Source organism: Garra rufa, chromosome 6 (assembly GCF_049309525.1).
Source record: "Garra rufa chromosome 6, GarRuf1.0, whole genome shotgun sequence".
Classification (NCBI taxonomy): Eukaryota; Metazoa; Chordata; class Actinopteri; order Cypriniformes; family Cyprinidae; genus Garra; species Garra rufa.
The window spans coordinates 19688693-19708150 of NC_133366.1; the positions used below are offsets into that span (position 1 = coordinate 19688693).

General features: G+C 35.9%; 1 protein-coding gene across 1 annotated transcript in view; it reads left to right on the plus strand.

Annotated features, from left to right (window-relative positions):
- LOC141336687 (uncharacterized) overlaps positions 1-18849 on the plus strand; it is a 25356-nt gene extending 6507 nt beyond the window's left edge. The window contains exons 2-9 of the mRNA XM_073842403.1: positions 3067-3179; positions 5117-5192; positions 6087-6273; positions 7672-7740; positions 9938-10887; positions 12257-13080; positions 13157-13360; positions 16195-18849. Coding sequence (XP_073698504.1) covers positions 3067-3179; positions 5117-5192; positions 6087-6273; positions 7672-7740; positions 9938-10887; positions 12257-13080; positions 13157-13360; positions 16195-16445 — 2674 coding nt within the window. The 3' untranslated portion in view covers positions 16446-18849. The remainder of the gene's footprint in view (positions 1-3066; positions 3180-5116; positions 5193-6086; positions 6274-7671; positions 7741-9937; positions 10888-12256; positions 13081-13156; positions 13361-16194) is intronic.
- Positions 18850-19458: the final 609 nt, after the last annotated feature.

A 19458-nucleotide genomic window follows, 5' to 3' on the forward strand; every position in this document is an offset into this window, starting at 1 on the left:
CTGGGGGGGATGGTGTGTGTGTGTGTCTGTTTGTGCACTTGCGGACTTATAAAGAAGAGAGGTGTGTGTTTATGTGTACTCGTGCACATGTGTGTCTTTCTGCTTGCACATGTGCATTTCTGATTTGACTTGTTTGCGTGTTGTTTTGAGTGGAATGGGATTTCGTGTGTGTGTACGTGAGGGAAAGAGGAAAAAAGAGAGATAAACAAGAGTCGAGATACACAAATGAACGAAAGGGAAACAGATTTTGGCTGGTGGAACGAGGAGGGATTAAAAGCATGTCCGTTTTGCAGTGTATTGACTTGGAGAATGAGTTACACAAGTGTGAGTAATCAGATTTACTGACAGGCTGGACAAGAGTATGTCCTCACAAAAAAGTGACTGTTGTTTAAATGGATCTTGGTGGAACTTGTGGAACATGTTCTCATGGTGGACTTTGGAGACACACCGGTAAACCACCGAATTACCAAAAACGAGAGCAAATGAGCGTGTGTGTGTGTGTTAGGGTTCGACAATAAGCATGGCGCCATGACTCAAGGCTAGTGTTAAAGAGTCTTGGGCCCGTTGACTGAAATGTCACTTGCCTCATTGGACACATCACTTATGTGTTCTTAAAATTCAGCCAAGCTGTCAATCTGTGACGTGTGCAATTTGAGATTTGTAAAAGTTCCCCACACAGATTTCGCTCATGTTCAAGTTGTGCTCTATTTTTTTTTTATATAATAGACAATAGACAATGGATCTTTTTTGCATGCAAAAGTTCTCTTAAATTTTGCTAATGTGATTGTACATTTAGACCCTTTATTGAAGTGATTCTCAATAAGAGAACTGAGGGGGCCACTAGGGGGACTCAGGAGCCTTCCAAGGGGCCCTAATATTTTTTTAGGTAATTAAATTAATTAGAAAAAAGAATGTACAACATTAAACTGACATTATGCTCTACCAGTCAAAAGTTTTTGAACAGTAAGATATTTAATGTTTTTTTAAAGTCTCTTCTGCTCACCAAGCCTGCCTTTATTTGTTCCAAAGTACAGCAAAAGCAGTAAAACTTCGAAATATTTTTAATATTACTCATTACTCCAGTCACATGATCTTTCAGAAATCATTCTAATATTCTGATTTGCTGCTCAAAAAACATTTATTATTATTATTATGTTGAAAACAGCTGAGTAGATTTTTTCAGGTTTCTTTGATGAATAGAAAGTTCAGAAGAACAGCATTTATCTGAAATCCAAATCTTTTGTAACATTATTAATGTCTTTATCATAATTTTAGAACAATTTAAAACATCCTTGCTAAATAAATGTATTAATTTCTATAATTTCTTTCCCAAAAAAAAAAAACTATTATACCGATTCTAAGCTTTTGAATGGTATAGTGTATAATGTTACAAAAGTTTTTTTTATTTGAGATAAATGCTGATCTTTAGCTCTTTCTATTTATCAAAGAATCCTGAAAAAAAATGTACTCAGCTGTTTTAAATATTGATAATATTAATAATGATAATAATAATAAAAATGGTTTCTTAAACAGCAAATCAGCATGTTAGAATGATTTCTGAAGGATCATGTGACACTTAAGATTGGAGTAATGAAAATGTAGCTTTGATCACAGGAATAAATTACATTTTAAAATATATTCAAATAGAAAACAGTTATTTTAAATGGTTCAAAATTGTACTGTTTTGCTGTACTTTGGATCAAATAACCGAAGGCTTGGTGAGCAGAAGAGACTTCTAAAAAACATTAAAAATTTTACTGTTCAAAAAGTTTTGACTGGTAGTGTATATTTAAAAAAAATGTTTTCCAGAAAACAAAGTACCAGTGGTACATATCAGCTTAAATAGAAGGGTCTTTGAATGTTGTCTCGGACAAAGGGGAGCCTTGGAAAAAGTTGAGAACCACTGCTCTGTTGGTTTAGTGTCTTCCATTCTGCAAATTCACAGGTTAGAGTTCACCAGACTTGAACTTTGGCACACTGATGACAAATATGAAGAGAAAATTACTTCGAAAGAACTTGTGCATTTAATTTCACATTTGTACATGTACGAATGAAAGTAAATGGAGCATAAAGTCTAGTATTACTGTGGCTTTAATTTGAATTGGTTAAAAATGGTAAATAAAAAGTATACAGTAATACATGTAATGCTGAACAATCAACACCAAGGCACACATCACTAACTCACTGAACAGTTTGTACTTCTATACATAACCTTATTTCATTTAAATCTGTTTAATACTCCCAAATACTATTTATGTGACAGTTCTTTATGAAGCTGACCTGAAATGGTGGATGGAGGAATGAACATATGAATCCGCCTGCCTGCATGCACACAAAGACGCAAACATATGCTCTTGGGTCCAGATGGAGGGTCGGCCAGATCAATATCCAGTCGGCAAGACTGAGTCTTATCACAGCTCAATGAATACGTCAGCCGCGCGCACACACACTGAACACATCTGTAACCAAGAGACTGCACATCTCTACACTTGTCTAATTAAGCATTCACAGATGCATCTGTGGAAAGCGGAGCTTTGGCTTTCATACACAGCTCTATTAATGGCAGTTCGCACACACTCTTATGTGGTCAGTTACTCTCTGTTGAAGCTTTAATGATTATAGATTTGAGAGTAAAACTGGCTCTAGATCAGCGTTATGTTAGAATCTGTACATATGGATTCCATCCAACAGATTGTTCCTGTTGAAGAAGAGTGAATGCACAGTGGATTAATTAGTGGTGTTTGCTAAGATGAGCATTATAATGTATTTCTGACGTACTTGACACATCATGATTCAGATCAGTTGACAGGCTTCGTTTAGTTAAGCTAGAAAATTAATTGTATAGGTAATGCTATTTTTAGTACCATAGGTGCTTAATTAAACGTTTTCCTGCCACAAGTTTTTCATTTATAGAAGTAAGCAAAATTGAACAAGGTTTGTGCTGTGATTTCCATTGATCCACTGACTTGTCCAGGTTATTGATTTGTCTGTGTGATTTATATTTTGTTGCTGATTAAGTTGGTCAGGCTGTTCATTTAATGTGGTGTGTGTCTGTGTGTTTTGTAGACGTGGATGTGGAAGGAAAAGGAAAGGGACACCGGTAAAGGTGTGCGACAGAGTCTTTGCTACAGAGGATGAGGAGGAGAGCATGTCTGAGAACAGCTATGGACCAGAGAAAGGTAAAGTGTCTGTTTTTTTTAGCCTTTTTGTTACTTTCATTGATACGTAAGAATAAAGAAAACAGAAAATGGTTCTCCAAAAAACGGAGAAACTGGTTTGGGAGGTGTCAGAAGCCAGTTTGAAGTGGTGTTGACACTGACAGCAGTTAGCAGCAACAAAGTGACCAGATGTGACCAGAAGTTCATTTTCAATAAGAGTAGGCCATTTGAAGCAGTCTGAGCAACTGATAAGTATTTATGCCTATTCTACGATGCAGAAGCTAGCAAAAGGAGTGCAGTAGAGTCTTTAGAATTGAGAATTCCAGTTGAATTCCATTTCAGAGCCTTTTTGAATTTTGAATTAAAGCACAAAGTCATAAAGAATTGTATTTCACATTTAATTTAGATGTACATTAAGTAATATATTTTATATTGAAATATAATTATATTAAATAATATATTTTATTCCTATATATATGTGACCCTGGACCACAAAACCAGTCTTAAGTCATTGGGGTATATTTGTAGCAATAGCCAAAAATACATTGTATGGGTCAAAATTATAGATTTTTCTTATATGCCAAAAATCATTAGGAAATAATGTAGTAAAGATCAATATATCAACTATACTATAAATATATCAAAATGTAAGTTCATTGTTAAGAACTTAATTTGGAGAACTTTAAAGGTGATTTTCTTTGATGTTTTTGCACCCTCAGATTCCAGATCTTCAAATAGATGTATCTCAGCCAAATATTGTCCTATCCTAACAAACCATATATCAATAGAAAGCTTATTTATTGACCAACTTTCATGTGATGCATCTCAGTTTTGTAAAATTTAACCTTATGACTGGTTTTGTGGTGTAGGGTCACATATATATATATATATATATATATATATATATATATATATATATATATAATTCAGGATTTTTTTTTTAAGATTTTAAACATTTATATATACATATATAAATCATATAAATAAATAAACACACACTGCCATTTAAAAGTTTGGCATCAGTAAGATTTTAATTTTTTTTTTTTTTAAAGAAATTTCTTATGCTCATCAAGGCTGCATTTATTTGTTCAATAACTTATAAAAACAGTAATATTGTGAAAAATTATTTCAATGTAAAATAACAGTTTTATATGTGAATATATTTTAAAATATAATTTATTCCTGTGATGCAAAGCTGAATATTCAGCATCATTACTCCAGTCTTCAGTGTCACATGAAAGAAAATTAATACTTTTATTCACCAAGGATTTGTTAAATTGATAAAAAAAGTACTAGCAAAGACTTATATTGTTAGAAAAGATTTCTATTTTGAATAAATGCTGCTCTTTTTAACTTTCTATTCATCAAAGAATCCTGTAAAGAGAATCACAGATTCCAAAACGACTCAATTATAAATATTAAGCAGCACAACTGTTTCCAGCATTGATAATAAATCAGCATATAAGAATGATTTCTAAAGGATCATGTGACACTAAAGACCAGAGTAAAAAAAATATATTTTGAAATATAATAAAACAGAAATTCAGTATTTTAATCTGTAATAACATTTCACAATATTACATTTTTTTTTCTGTATTTTTGCTCAAGTAAATGCAGCCTTGATGAGCATGAGAGACTTCTTAAAAAAAACAAACATTAAAAATAGCACTGATCCCAAACTTATAAACAGCAGTGTATATAATCAATCCTTAATATATACATAATTATTTATATAAGATGAAACAACATTTAATTTCCCAGAATGCTATAATTTAGTTGGAGGTCACATGGGGAACGCCTGCTTGCCAACATCCAATGATTAAATCATTGAAAGTGTGAATGTACTAGAACTCATCATATCATGACTTAACATGTTGGAGCACATTATACGTGTGTATGTTTCAGAGATAGTGTGAGTGCGTAAATAACAATGTGAAACTCTATTATATTTGTTTCAGGTGATGGTCATGAGGACAAACAGAGAGTGCCTGCTGCTGACGGACCGTACTATGAAACACAATCTGCTCAGCTCTGGTGAGTGAGTGACTGAGTGACTGAGTGTGTGTGTGTGTGTGTGTGTGGTCTGAGTAGAGATACTGCATGTGTGTGTCTGTGTGCGTGCTAGGAGGAGATAGCAAGTAATTGTGTTTGTTGTGTGGTTGAGAGATACTGTTGTGTGTATATGGAGGTGGGGGATTACTGGAATGCAAGCTGTGTGTGTGTGTGTGTGTGTGTGTGTGTGTGTGTGTGTGTGTGTGTGTGTGTGTTTATTGCAATGTGTTTATTATCGTTGGGCCAGTGAGAGAATTTGTGTGTGTGTGTTTATCATAGTGTGTTGCTGGGCTTATGGTACGTGTGTGTGTGTGTGTGTGTGTGTGTGTGTGTGTGTGTGTGTGTGTGTGTGTGTGTGTGTGTGTGTGTGTTGGTATCTGTTTATTGCTGTGTTTAGTCATAGTGCTGACAGAAATATTTGTTTATATATATATCTATATATGTATCAATGACGCATGTGGGGGGCAACAGTGTGTTCCGTAATTATAAATTAATATTTATTTATGACGTTCGCCCTGTTTGGGAATGTATGCCAGGCTTTTATGGGCTTCAGAGCTGATGGTTTGTCTTCAGATAAATATTTCAGCAAGTATATGTTAGAATACACAAAGTAGCAGCAACTGACTATAAACAACCTGTTTGTGATTCAACTATTTATCTAAATCCAATACTATGAGTTCACACCAGACGGGACGTTCAGATTTGTCATTTGAGAAGATGATGAGTTATTAATGTTAATAAGGTGTACTGTCATGCATTAGTCTGCCACTCCATGGTTTAGAAAACAGGGTCTGCAAGATTTCCCAGCTGTAATGTGGTTATCTCTATCAGTTTTGTTTGTTTTATTGCTGTCTGATGTAGTTTTCTCTCATGCAGTGTGAGTGAGGAGGGCTCTAGTGGAGGGAGGGGGGCCATCTCGTACCCCCCACCACCAAACTGCCGCATTCGTGAAGTGCACTGTGGAAATCAAGTGCGACTGATTGTCATAGCGATCCGCGACATTGCTAAGGGAGAGGAGATCACTGTGGATTACAGTTTGACCGAGTGGGGAGAAAACGCTCTGGTAAGTGTAACCATGACAATGGCTAGCACATCTCCATGCTTTGAGCTCCTTTTGCACTTGTGTTACTAATATGTGTTCACACTTGTAGTTCAGTTCATTTGGTTCATTTGGTCCAGGCCAAAAAGGAAATTTATACATTTGGTCCTGGTCTGCTTAGTGTTCACACCGACATTTTTGACAGTGAGCCTAAAGATACTGAACCTAAAGGCATAGTGATACGTTCACAACCTGATTGGTTGGGTTGAGTGACGGAACTCACCAATGGAATATTTTGTGACGGAACTCACACAAAAGGAAAAAGTGCGTTCGACTTGAGGCGAGACACTGCAGGTGAATAGGGTAAAAAAATGAACTAAACGTTATCACCTTACTTACCCAGTTGATTGATTACATTTATAATTGCAAACATTTTTTGTATTACAAGTTTTCTGAAATGTTATGTTTTAGTATGCAAATGAGGCATTTTTATTTAAATATGTGCTCATTTGCAAACATTTCTAGTACAAAAATCTAAACAATGGATGAAGTTCAAAATTCTTGTTTGATTTTTTGACATATTAGAGTCAAAAGTTTTTACAGAGGGGATTTTGGGTATCTCATTTTATCATTCCATAGTTCAGAAAATACAACAGGACACATCTTATTTTACAGTTTTTTGGTAAATAAAATGTATAAAATCAAGCAAATGATATATGAACAAATCTTTTTGTAAAGGAATAAAAATTTAAAGTTTGGTGTGTGTAAGTGCTACTGAAGTGGAGATGTGTGGCGCAGTATAGAAGAAAAAACTCATTTTGAGAAAATGGCCTTTAAAAATATGTATTGTAGTTGAAATCAGTTGACACAAATTGATAAAGTGCTATAAAATAAACACTCAATGGTGTCTTTTGGATGTTTTCTTTCTACTAATCTGAAAAAACACTTTATGAAAAACCAAAAAGCATGATCTCAAACTTGACAGGTGCATCAAAAAACTGTTGCCTACAGTATCTTCCCTTAAAGTACCCATTTACTGATTTTCACTACCTGCAAACTGGCAAAGAGCTCATAAAAGGCACTTTACCTTCTCATTGCTCTATGTTTGCCCTCTGCTTGTTTTGTTTTGGATGCATCGCTTGTTATATCTCATTCGAACAGCACCAGAGTTCGTTTAGAAACGGACCGAGAACTTTTTAGTGGTCTCGGTCCGCACCAGGGTTCGGATGGCTCGCACGTTCACACTTACTCAAACAAACCGCACTAACAGAGCAATCGTACCAGAGTTTGTTTTAATCGAACCAAACATGACAAGTGTGAACACCCTTATTCATGTGTATGTGTGTTGGAGGGATTTTATTGTCCCTCTCTTGTGTCACATTATTGACTTTTTTTTGTAATGATGTTGCATCCCTCTCTCAGGGTTTCCATGGCACTGTGCCTCCTAGTAGCTTTGATTGCAGCTCGGACCATGAGAGCAATATTAAGAAGGTAAATATACATTACAATTTTACGAATACACTTATAGACACACCCAGTTACCAAGCAACAGTAATTTTCAGGCTTCTTGGTGAATATCCTGTCCTACTGATTGCTGCGCTTCTGGCCATCAGTGTAGACGTACCATAAACATTAGGACCATAGCACACTAATATCTCCTGGATTTTCTTGCAGTTTCATCCAGTAATCTCAGACATAATTTTTTACTAAATTCAACTTGAGTGTTCCTCCTCTAATTCATCAACCCATTTCACTTATTAAAACACTTTTTTTTAGACATTATGACATTGACAGTCTTTTAACTGATTGTTCAACCATTGTTTTAAGGTGTGCAAGACTTCCGGTTTTATTAGCCACTATAGGGAAATAATGAGAAAAATAACAATGTGGAGTAAATGGTAAAACTGTTTGCACTACAAACCAGTGTGTTCATAATTAGGATTAAACATTGAAATATTATGGTAGGACACACCAGTTTGAAATATAAAGCAGGAAAACAAGCTGTTTTGTACAGCTACAAATAGCTTGACGCAGATGAGACTGGAAGCCAGACCCATAAAATGTATGAATGGCTGCGTCTGGTCTTATGGAAAAAACAGTAAAAGCAATTAATTATCAAGAAACATCATCGTTTGAATAAATATAGACGCTTATGAAGACCTTCAGCCTTCACATTCTGGTCAAAAAACCTCTTCAAAACGAGTGTTGGTGGTGTTTAGTCATTTACTGGTGAATACAATTAGGTTCTGTCCTACATTTTTCACTCTCAGTCATTACACTCTATATATCAGTGATGTGCAGTGGTGTTCTAAAAATGAGGAGGAATAGTCCTCAAAGTATTTTAGGGGTTTATGCGTGTAGGGCTGAAATCCTACTGTAATTGTTAGAATGGCCAAGGATCAGCAATTTACATAAAAGTGATCAGACCAAACCGTAAGTCATAGAGACTAAAAACTTGGTGGGATGGTAGTACTCAGACCGCCTACAACGTCACCAAGGCTCGCCCCAATCAATCAGCCTGACGGAAAGGGATCAAAATCAGAAATCGCTCCTATCTCCTAAACCGCCAATCACAGACTCAAGTGTCTTATGTCGTTGGGTAATTTAGGTATTAACAATTTTGGGGTATTTTGGATTTTTTTTTAAAACCTAACTTGCAAACTAGTCCTAGGTTTTTTTGCCCGATACAAAACATGTTATCAAAAAAAAAGTTAAACTTTCGACTCCAAACATTCAAAAGGGGCAGGGCCATACAGTTTACACATGATATTTGTATCATACATAAAACTCCTCATTCCAGAAAACTTTGCCTCTAGAACCACTGCTGTCAATCAAACTTTTTGTTAAATGATTGAAAAAATGTAAAAAAAAAAAAAAATATCTGGAAAGAAAACACTCTGGTCAAAAAACCTCTTCAAAACGAGTGTTGGTGGTGTTTAGTCATTTACTGGTGAATACAATTAGGTTCTGTCCTACATTTTTCACTCTCAGTCATTACACTCTATATATCAGTGATGTGCAGTGGTGTTCTAAAAATGAGGAGGAAAAGTACAATTCACTGCAATCTCTAGGTCAATAATTATTTAAATGTACCCTTTGGGAAGCTATAACAGGGCCATTTAAAAAAGGGACCTGTCCAAATTTACCCAAAATCTTGTAAAGCCTAAAGGAAAAAATCCTGAAATCTAGTGAGCACATGCGACAGGTGATTCTAAACAAGCATGCAAAGTTTTAAGAAGATTGGACCAAAGCTGGCGCTATAACAGTCATAACCATTAAAAAACATAATATTTATATGGCAAATTACCTGGATTTTGCCAAAATGCTTTTTTAAATCATTGATTTAGGTGATTACGATAGAGACATTGCCTCCTCTCACGTGACTTTACCCCATTAATTCTCATTTACCCCCCACTACACCCACCACACGCTTTAGGGAATCTGCTAAAACTCAATGGGCTCAGGGGAGGTAGGAGAGACACGGACTCCCACTGTAACTTTACCTGCTGATGTTTCTGTTGAACAATGTTTCTTTAGAAAAACGAGCGGATTATACACTTTTTAATATTATGTTTTGTAATATTGGCATTGTTGTTGGCATTGTATAGAAGTAAAATAACTGTAAAGCTTAAACGTAATGGTTTCCAGATTATTCACTTATTAACACATCTGTGCTTTCTTTTCTTAGGAGGAAGAGTCTGGCCCAGTTCCCCTTTCTGCATCAGAATACCTCACCCCTTCCTGGTCTCTCTCACCTTCCTCCTCTCCTCTGTCTCACTCTGAGCCCAGCGATTCAGACCTGGACTCAGATGATGCCAATGGAGAGACACGCATGCGAACACCTCACCGCCGCAAGAGGCACAAAGCCCTGTCCTCTTCTGCTGCACATGCAAAGAGAAAAGCACTTCAGCGACCACCCAGCCATCCTCCCACTTTTCCACACTCCCTCCCGTCCTCCCCAGTGCAGCCTGCTGCTCCCTCCAGGCCTGTGTTTAAGTGCCCGCCGCCTGCAGGAGTTCCTGCTAATAGTGTCAATGTGTCAGTGGGTCGTGGGCAGAGCACCATGGCACAGAAACAGCGCTGTGTTTACTGTGGCCGTCACTTCCGATCTCTCCCACGCCATCTGGATAAACACCACGCCCACCAGCCAGGCGTGCGCTCTGCCCTGGAGCAAGCACGCACCTCTGGCGACCCTCCTTGTGTACAATCAAGTCTCCCGTCATCGAGCAAACAGTCCCATTGCCCCCAAATGGCTCCTGTGCCAGGCGTGGTGGTGGGAATGCCACAGTCACCTCGCTCTTCTTCATTGTCACCAGTCAGAAGGAGCCCTGCCCTCTCTAGCCCTACTCGCAAAAGTCCTGCCCCAGCCCCGGCAACTCCGCCCAGAAGAGGAGGTGTTCCCGTGTCTGTCCTAAAGAGGAGCCCACCTACTCCTGCTACTCCTCCGAGGAAAGGAGGACGAAAAATGAAAAAGGATAAAGAGGAGGTGGACATTTTTGAGAAGACGAAAGAAGAGGAATTGCCCACTCCAGTGTTTGTACATCATGTTAAGGAGACAGAACCTTTGAAAGAAGAACGAGAGGACAATGGAGGAGGAGAAGAAGAAAGTGGAGCGGAGGATAAAACCGACCTATTAAGGTTAGACTTTTTTAACTGATCGCACAATGTTACAAACAGTTTCACTAGGGCCCTATGAATGTAATTTTTCTAGACTATTTTAATGGTCAAATTAAGAAATATAAATCAAAAGAATGTCTAATTAATTGAAATCATGAAATGTACATACGTTAATAGCAATTTATTAAAGCAAAAATATTTTTAGGGCCTTTGAAATGTTTTATTTTTCTCAAATTCAGTTTTCTCAAATTCCTTTAATTTTCTGGATTTTATTTGAATGTTTTCATTAAATTTAATAATAAAAAACAACTCTAATTAATTGGTTTTATTTAAAAAAAAAGTTTGATTATTATTGTGTTTTTTTATTTACACTAACAGTCAAAAGTTTTGGACAGTAAAATGTAATGCTTTTTAAAGAAGTCTCTTCTTCCCACCAAGCCTGCATTTATTTGATCCAAAGTACAGCAAACACAGTACAATTTTGAAATATTTTGACTATTTAAAATAACTGTTTTTCTCTTTGAATATATTAAAAAGTGTAATTTTTTTGCGATTTCAAAGCTGAATTTTTAGCATCATTACTCCAGTCATATGATCCTTCAGTTATCATTCTAATATTCTGATTTGCTGCACAAATCTGAACTGATTTGTTATTGTTGTTATTATTATGTTGAAAACAGCTGAGTAGAATTTTTTCAGGTTTCTTTGATGAATAGAAAGTTCAGAAGAACAGCATTTATCTGAAATAGAAATATTTTGTAACATTATAAATGTATTTATCATCACTTCTGATCAATTTAAAGCATCCTTGCTAAATAAAAGTATTAATTTCTATGATTTAAAAAAAATAATATATATATATATATATTTAAATAGAAAGCAGTTTTAAATAGTAAAAATATTTCACAATATTACTGCTTTTGCTTTTTGCTGTTCAAAACTTTTGACTGGTAGTGTATATATTGATTTATTTATTAGTTTTTTCAGAACTGTGTTGTGTATTAACATTTTTCTTGTAAACATTCCTTAAAAATAATGTTTTAGAATAGTTTTATTATTAGTAGTAGTAGTAGTACTTTCATATAGTATTTCATCAAGTAATATATTTCTTGTCAAAGTTAAACCTAACTTTTATTTTGACAGGTTGCTGTAAAGACCTTTAAGTTTCTGTTTGTATATGATATGACGATAGCTCAAAACTATTTTTGATTTATTCCTCCAAAATGCAGCAAATTCCACAACGTTCCACGTTATACTATAAATTCTATTTTCATGACTGGATTCTGTGATTCAGTCTGCGTTTTCCGCATCATGAATATCATAGGACCCTATTTCACTGTTAAAATGTATCTCTTTAAATTCACTTACCTGTCCGTTTCTCTTTTCTCAGTTCGCGTCGTCCCCACATGCTCCCACTTCTTTCCTCCCTTTCCTCCCTGGTGTTGTACCTGCGGCGGCTGCAGCACTCTGCCTTCATTTCTCTCTCCCGCTCACCGCAGTCAGCCGAGGCCTGGCGTCTTCTCTGTCACTCCAGCTTAGCCCTTCTCATCCTTTACAATCGCCGCCGTGAATGTGAAGTCTCCAAACTCACCATCTCCGAGTACCAAGCCCGAGTCACACCCCAGTTCCCCGTCCCTGTGCAACCCAGCGCCTCGCCAGCTCTAACCCCACTGGAGGCCTCGCTCTCACCCTTCGAGCGGATGGTCCTCCCTCATCTCCCTCGCGTAGGAGTCCAAGGAAAACGTGGTCGCGTACAGCCGCTCATCCTCCCGCCACACTCTGAAGCCTGTCTGGAGATGCTTTTGCAGACTCGTGCCGGTGTGGGAATCGATCCAGAGAACCCCTACGTGTTTGCCCGGCCGTATCATTCGCCAGCCACTCCTTTGCGAGGAACAGACTTACTACGTAGTTTGGCTCGGTCTAGTGGGTCACGGCACCCGCGGGCACTGACGCAGACACGCGTTCGCAGGCAGGTGGCGATACTTACGCAGCTGCTGTTGTTAAGTGAGGGTGAGGAGGAAGGCCAGCACGGTGCTGCCATACAGCGTTTGGAAAGCTTCTTGCAGAAGGAGTATCACGTGACGCAAAGCTGTGCAACCATCGGCCAGGACCCTGGGCTGATGGGTCTGATCGGTCGGGTGGTACTATGTGGAGAGAGAGATGGCGTCTTGTTCCGTGGAATGAGTTTACATCACATCTGTCTGGAGTTAGATGGTGAGTGAGTTGTTGTGTCAAACACATGGCATAAAGAATATTGGGCACATCAGTCATACTTACCCTTGCCTTTCAGTGTTGTCAGGAAACTCTGCCGACTCACTGTCAGAGGAGTCAGATGTTGAGCAGAGTAAAGAGAAACCAGAAGCACCTTCTCCTGCAACCACCATTATGATGAAGAAAACCACAAGCAACAGTAAATCGCCCCGGCACAAAAAGATGAACAGCGGCTCCCCGCTCTCAGCAGGACGCAAAAAGGCATCAGGACAGCCCAAGCCTGGTGAGTCTGATTGTATGTCATTTATACATCTCACTTCCAGGGAATGAGGACAATCTATGTTTACATGTGCAATGCATGGACTAGTTAAACCAGGGTTATTTAATTACGTTATAAAACAGATTTTGAGGGCTGATAAGTGCAACCAGTGTTAAAACAGGAAAGAACATTAATCTAAATTCGTAGATTTATTGACTCATATAACATGTTGTTCTTTTGTGTCTTTGCCATTTTAAATGCATCTTCCTTTTCTAATGAGAAGTATTTCTGTAATGAGAAGGATAGTAAACATTGCTGTTCTGTAGCCATGGTGACCAATCTGTTAAATAGGACAGACTTTAAATGTTACTTTTTATGACATTCAAATTAGCATTAAAAGTTTTAGATCAGGTAATCTAATAGCAAATGCATTTGTTGTATTTACCTGCTAATATGGAAACAAATAGCAATAATGTATTACTTGGATGTATTGAATGACTCAGAATATTAGCATACCTGGTTATGTTTATGCTTTTGTCATGTAAACATCTATGAACATGTTTTAATGCGTGACAGTGAAAGCAGTGGTTTTTATTGCAAATATTGGTTAATTAATTGATCAATATTTTTTGGAAGATTGTTTCTTCCACTGAAAAATAAAAAAGGTTATTGCAAGTTTTTATCTCAGATTTTTTTTCTTACAATTGCAACTTTGCATCTCACAATTGTGACTTTTTTTTCAGAATTGCATAACATAAACGTGCAATTCTGACTATCTTACAACTGTGATATAAACTCACAATTGCTCTTAGAAAACTCAACTTTTTTTCTCACAAATATGAGTTTCTCGCAATTGTGACTTTTTATCTCAGAATTGCGTACTACAAACTCGCAATTCTGACTTTTTCTCACAAATGTGTTTATATTTCGCAATTCTGACTTTTTTTAATTGTGAGATATAAACTCAGAATTGCAAGTTATAAAATCATAATAGCGCAATATAAACCCGCAATTACGAAAAATTAAAGAATTGAAGAAGAGTTCATATCTCGCAATTCTGACTTTTTTCTCACAAATGTAAGTTTATATCTTGCAATTCTGATTTTTTTTTTCAGAATTGTGAGATACAAATTCACATTTGCAAGAAAAAAAGTCAGAATTGCTAGATACAAACTCACATTTGCAAGAAAAAAAGTCAGAATTGTGAGATACAATCTCACATTTATGAGAAAAAAAGTATTCACAATTGACCATATGCACGGATTACTTCCTTGTTTAGTCAAGCCAGCTAAGTCATTTCCGGTCAACTGTACTGTGCCGTAATATGAGCGTACTTTGCTCGTTTTCTCTACATAATCCATTCACAATCGAAGAAAAGTGTTGTTTGTCTAAGAGGACCAAACGTCCATGTATACCGTTTCAAGAATGACAAATGCCAGTTTAAAAAAATGCGCGAGTAAATCGGCTAAATATGCGCGAGTCATTGCTCTGATTGACAGTAATAACCGGACCAAACATCTGACAACCTGATGTCAAAAAAAGAGCTTAAATGATTCAGACTAAACTCAGAGTAACAAAACTTCAGCAGTAAGAAGTATGTGTTGGTTAAATATAGGCTATTTAATAGGTTTTACAGTTCAAATAAAACTTAAAAGAGTAATTAAATTTTTATAAAATATTTCAAATTCCTATCGATTCATATTGAGTGCATTATTTAATTATTATACCATCAATATTTAAGATATTTGTAGTGAACTATATATTAGTATTTAAATAATTCACCCTTATAGGCTGTTTGTGTGTGAGCTTAATGATTTTCTGCACTTGCTATACTATATACTTAAGGACGGTAAAAGTACTACAATTTATTATACTAGTAATTTTATAATAAATCGAAAAGCAAGACGTCTTGAAAAATATAGGGAGTTTAAAAGGCAGCTGCATAATAAATAATCCTCTGCTGCCATCTATTGGTTATATGGGGAAATTCCATATTATTTTAGCCAAAAAATAGACGTTGTTTTCAGTGAAAAGTCATTTTTTCCGATGCCGTTTTTATGAATGAAAAGTGAGTCCTTGAAGTACATTTTATTTCACAACTGTAGAGTTAGAAAATAATAAAGGCTTTAAAATATTGTAATGCAAATGTGAGTTTGTATCTTGCAATTCTGACTTTCTCACTATTTTTTTCTCGCAAATGTGAGTTTGTATTTTGCAATTTCTCGCAATTGTTTTTCCTCTTAATTGCAAATTATAAAGTCCAGTTCTGAAAGGAAAAAAAGACTAATATATATTCTCAGAATTGCGAGTTTACATCTTACAGTCAAAAAGGTCACCATTGTGAGATATAAACTTTCAATTCTGAGAAAAAAAGTCAGAATTGTGAGTTTGTATCTCACAATTCTTACTTTATTTATCAGAATTGCAAGTTTATATCATGCAATACTGGCTTTACAACTTGCAACTGCGAGGTGGAATCTCACAACAAAGAAAAAAGTCAGAATTGTAATATAAAAAGTCGTAATTTTTTTTTTTTTACATTTTTTTATTTAGGGGCAGAAACAGGCTTTCCTACAATTCTATACAGTTTCCGATAAAGGTCATATATGTAGATGTTTACACTACAAAAGTATACAATTAACAAAACTTTGGTAAAATATTGCGATGTTGATGTTTATTGCCAACCTGCAAAAATACTGTCATAAAGCCAGAGCTACAGGCCTGAGACCTTCAGCACACTGCTAACTCATTGACCTGATTGTATGCGTTTATGCCTGGGGGAGAGTGAAAGCAGGAAAGCCTGAGTGTAGTGTTTGCACAGGAATAATGATTAACATGCGTTCTCCTCTCTGTCTCAGGTAAACGTGGTGTGCTGAAGCGGCCTTGGTCTGAGGCGGAGCGGGCAGCTGTTGAGTCCCACCTGGTGCAAAACATTATGGAGCTGCGAGTGCCGGCTAAAGCGGACTGCGAGCGCTGCCTGGAGCTCTGCCCCCTGCTGGTCACTAACCGCAGAGACTGGAGGGCTGTGAAATTCTACTGCCACAACCGTATACAGCTGCTCAAGAAAACCCAGCAGAGACAGAGTCCGCCCGCCCTGTCCGTCTGCTAAGGCTGTGAATCAGCACGCTGCTGGGAAGGGTCATCTAATAACAGCAGATGTGTAAGGAAGGGAATGTGAGGGAAATTTTTTACATGGTACAGTCACAGTAAACACAGTACAAATGCTCTAATTAATGTGATGTCATGTGTGATTTGTGTCCGGTGTGTAAAACGGAAAATGGTACCAATCTGGAAAGTGGACGGAAATGCACACTTGTTGTGTCCTTTTCTGAAATCCTTTTCCGACCATGACGAAAGAACACTAATTTTTCTGTCTGCAGATGACCAGTAAGTTTTTCTGTTGCTGGCTTGAAAGTCGATGAACATTTTTGACCGGCTGAAAGTCTGAATGGCTTTGCTCTCCCTTTGGCCATGACTGTATAAACAGGCGGACTGAGCAACTTGTGCCTTGATGGGAGTCAAACCTCAGTTTTATTCACATTTGTGAACATTTTTCTGCTACATACACTACCAGTCAAAAGTTTTTTAATGTTTTTTTAAAGAAGACTCTTCTGCTCACCAAGCCTGCATTGATTTAATCCCTAATACAGCAAAACAGTAAATTTTTTAATATTTTTGCTATTTAAAATAAGTGTTCTCTATTTGAATATATTTTAAAATGCAATTTATTTCTGTGATTTCAATGCTGAATTTTACCATCATTACTCCAGTTATATGATCCTTAAATCATTCTAATATTTCAAATTTGCTGCTCAAAAAAATCTATTATTACTATTATGTTAAAAACAGCTGAGTAAGTTTCTTTGATGAACAGAAAGTTCAGAAGAACAGCAGTTGTCTGAAATTGAAATCTTTTGTAACATTATAAATGTCTTTATCATCACTTTTGATTATTTTAAAGCATCCTTGCTAAATAAAAGGATTATTGTTTTATAATTTCTTTCCCCCCCAAAAATAAAACATATAAACTGACTCCAAGCTTTTGAATGGTATAGTGTATAATGTTACAAAAGCTTTTTTTTATTTCAGATAAATGCTAATTTTTTTATCTTTCTGTTCATCAAAGAATCCTGAGAAAAATACTCAACTGGTTTAAATATTGATGATAATAATAAAAATGTTTCTTAAACAGCAAATCAGCATATTAGAATGATCTCTAAAGGATCATGTGACACTGAAGACTGCAGAAATGATGCTGAAAGTGTAGCTTTTATCACAGGAATGAATTACATTTTAAAATATATTCAAATAGAAAACAGTTATTTTAAATAGTAAAAATTCACAATATTATCAGATAAATGTAGGCTTGGTGAGCAGAAGAGACTAATTTAAAAAACCTACGGTTCAAAAACTTTTGACTGGTAGTGTACATATTTCATAATTTTTCATGAAATGAAGGAATAAACATAAGAAATGGGATTTTGAAAAGTTGTTTGCTCATAAAAATGTTTTAAACATTTTTGAATGTTTAATTAAAAAAAAAACAACCTCAATTGCTACATTTCATTTAAACTGTTAGCAATTCCCATTTTCTGGGAATTCCATAAATCCCATTGCATAACTTAGCTTTGATATGTTTTCCCACTTTCTATTTTCCTATTTGAAGCCTTATTTGATTTTAAATAAATAGTTCTGTCCTCATGTATTTATCTTGTCAAACCAGTATGACTTTCCTTGCTCAGTAGAACACAAATTAAGAAATCTGAATGATTTTTGAATGCACCTGTCTTTCTTCCTGATGCAATTTAAAAAAAAAAAAAAATTAATATGGCTTCAGAACACAGTTCACAGATTTATATGATGACCTTTAAGACATTTTTTGATGTTGATATTAATCATATGCATGAACAAAGATTACCAGAACATTCTTCAGAATTCCTCCTCCTGTGTTCCATGGAAGAAAGTCATACAGGTTTAAAAGAACATGTGACCGAGAATTTATTTTTGGGTTATTTTCATACATTTCAATGTATAGCTTGTTCACCTTTAAATAATAATCATCTATCTGCCCTGTAACTCTAGAAATGGACATGAATGAGTGAGCAGTTCACTTGTTTGCTTTGTATTCATCCATCAAATCCATATCAAAACTTAAACTGTGTATTGGAAACACATGATAACCACACATAACACCTCAGTTTTTACTTTTTATATATCTAAGCTTCTTTGCTGTTTTGTTATCCTTTGTCCTTTCAAACATTGTGATGTATATATGTACACAAACACACATATATTGGCATTACTATTAACAGTGGTATTGTTATTATTAAATCTTTCTGTGATTGTTTTTTTCCATTTCCGCTTCATGTACATATTGAATGTAAATATTTTGCCGAAAAAAAGAGCACGATGTAAATACATCGTAGGCAAGACAAGCTTGTTTTTGTGTTGTCTGTGTGTTTTTTCTAAGTTGTCTGAAATTGTGATAATAATAAAAAAATGTTTGTTTGTAATTCTAGACTTGGTCTTATTTGTTCTGCCCTTATCCACCTTATTCATTAATGTGGAAGTAAGCTTATGGGCGAGACTTCCAGTACAAGAAGAATAACAATGTGCAGTAAACGATAAAACTCTTTGCACTACAAACCAGTGCGTTCATAATTAAGATAAATACATTAAAATAATATGGTAAAACACACCAATTTGCAATATAAAGCAGCAAAACGAGCTGTTTTGTACAGCTAAAAATAGCTGGAAGCAGATGACACCAGAAGCCAGAACCATAAAATTTACACATGGCACAAAAATAAGGAGGACAGAAAATGCAGAAGAGCAGCACATATTCTCACAATTCTGTCCAAAGATTTCATAAACAGAACAATTTTTTCATTGTTTTTGTAAGCGCAGTACATAATCTTCCTCCCATATTGATCACTGTGTCATTGAACTCTACACAGGTTTGATTGGATAGTGAGTGGCACACAGTTATTTGTTTTGCTCCAGTCAAAAAGGTTTGTTTGCATTAAAATGTTGGAAATCAAGTCCCTGCTGTCTCTAGTAGTTGGTTATCTTTTAAAATAATTGGATTTATTATTAGCTTACCAATTTCATTTTCATTGTTG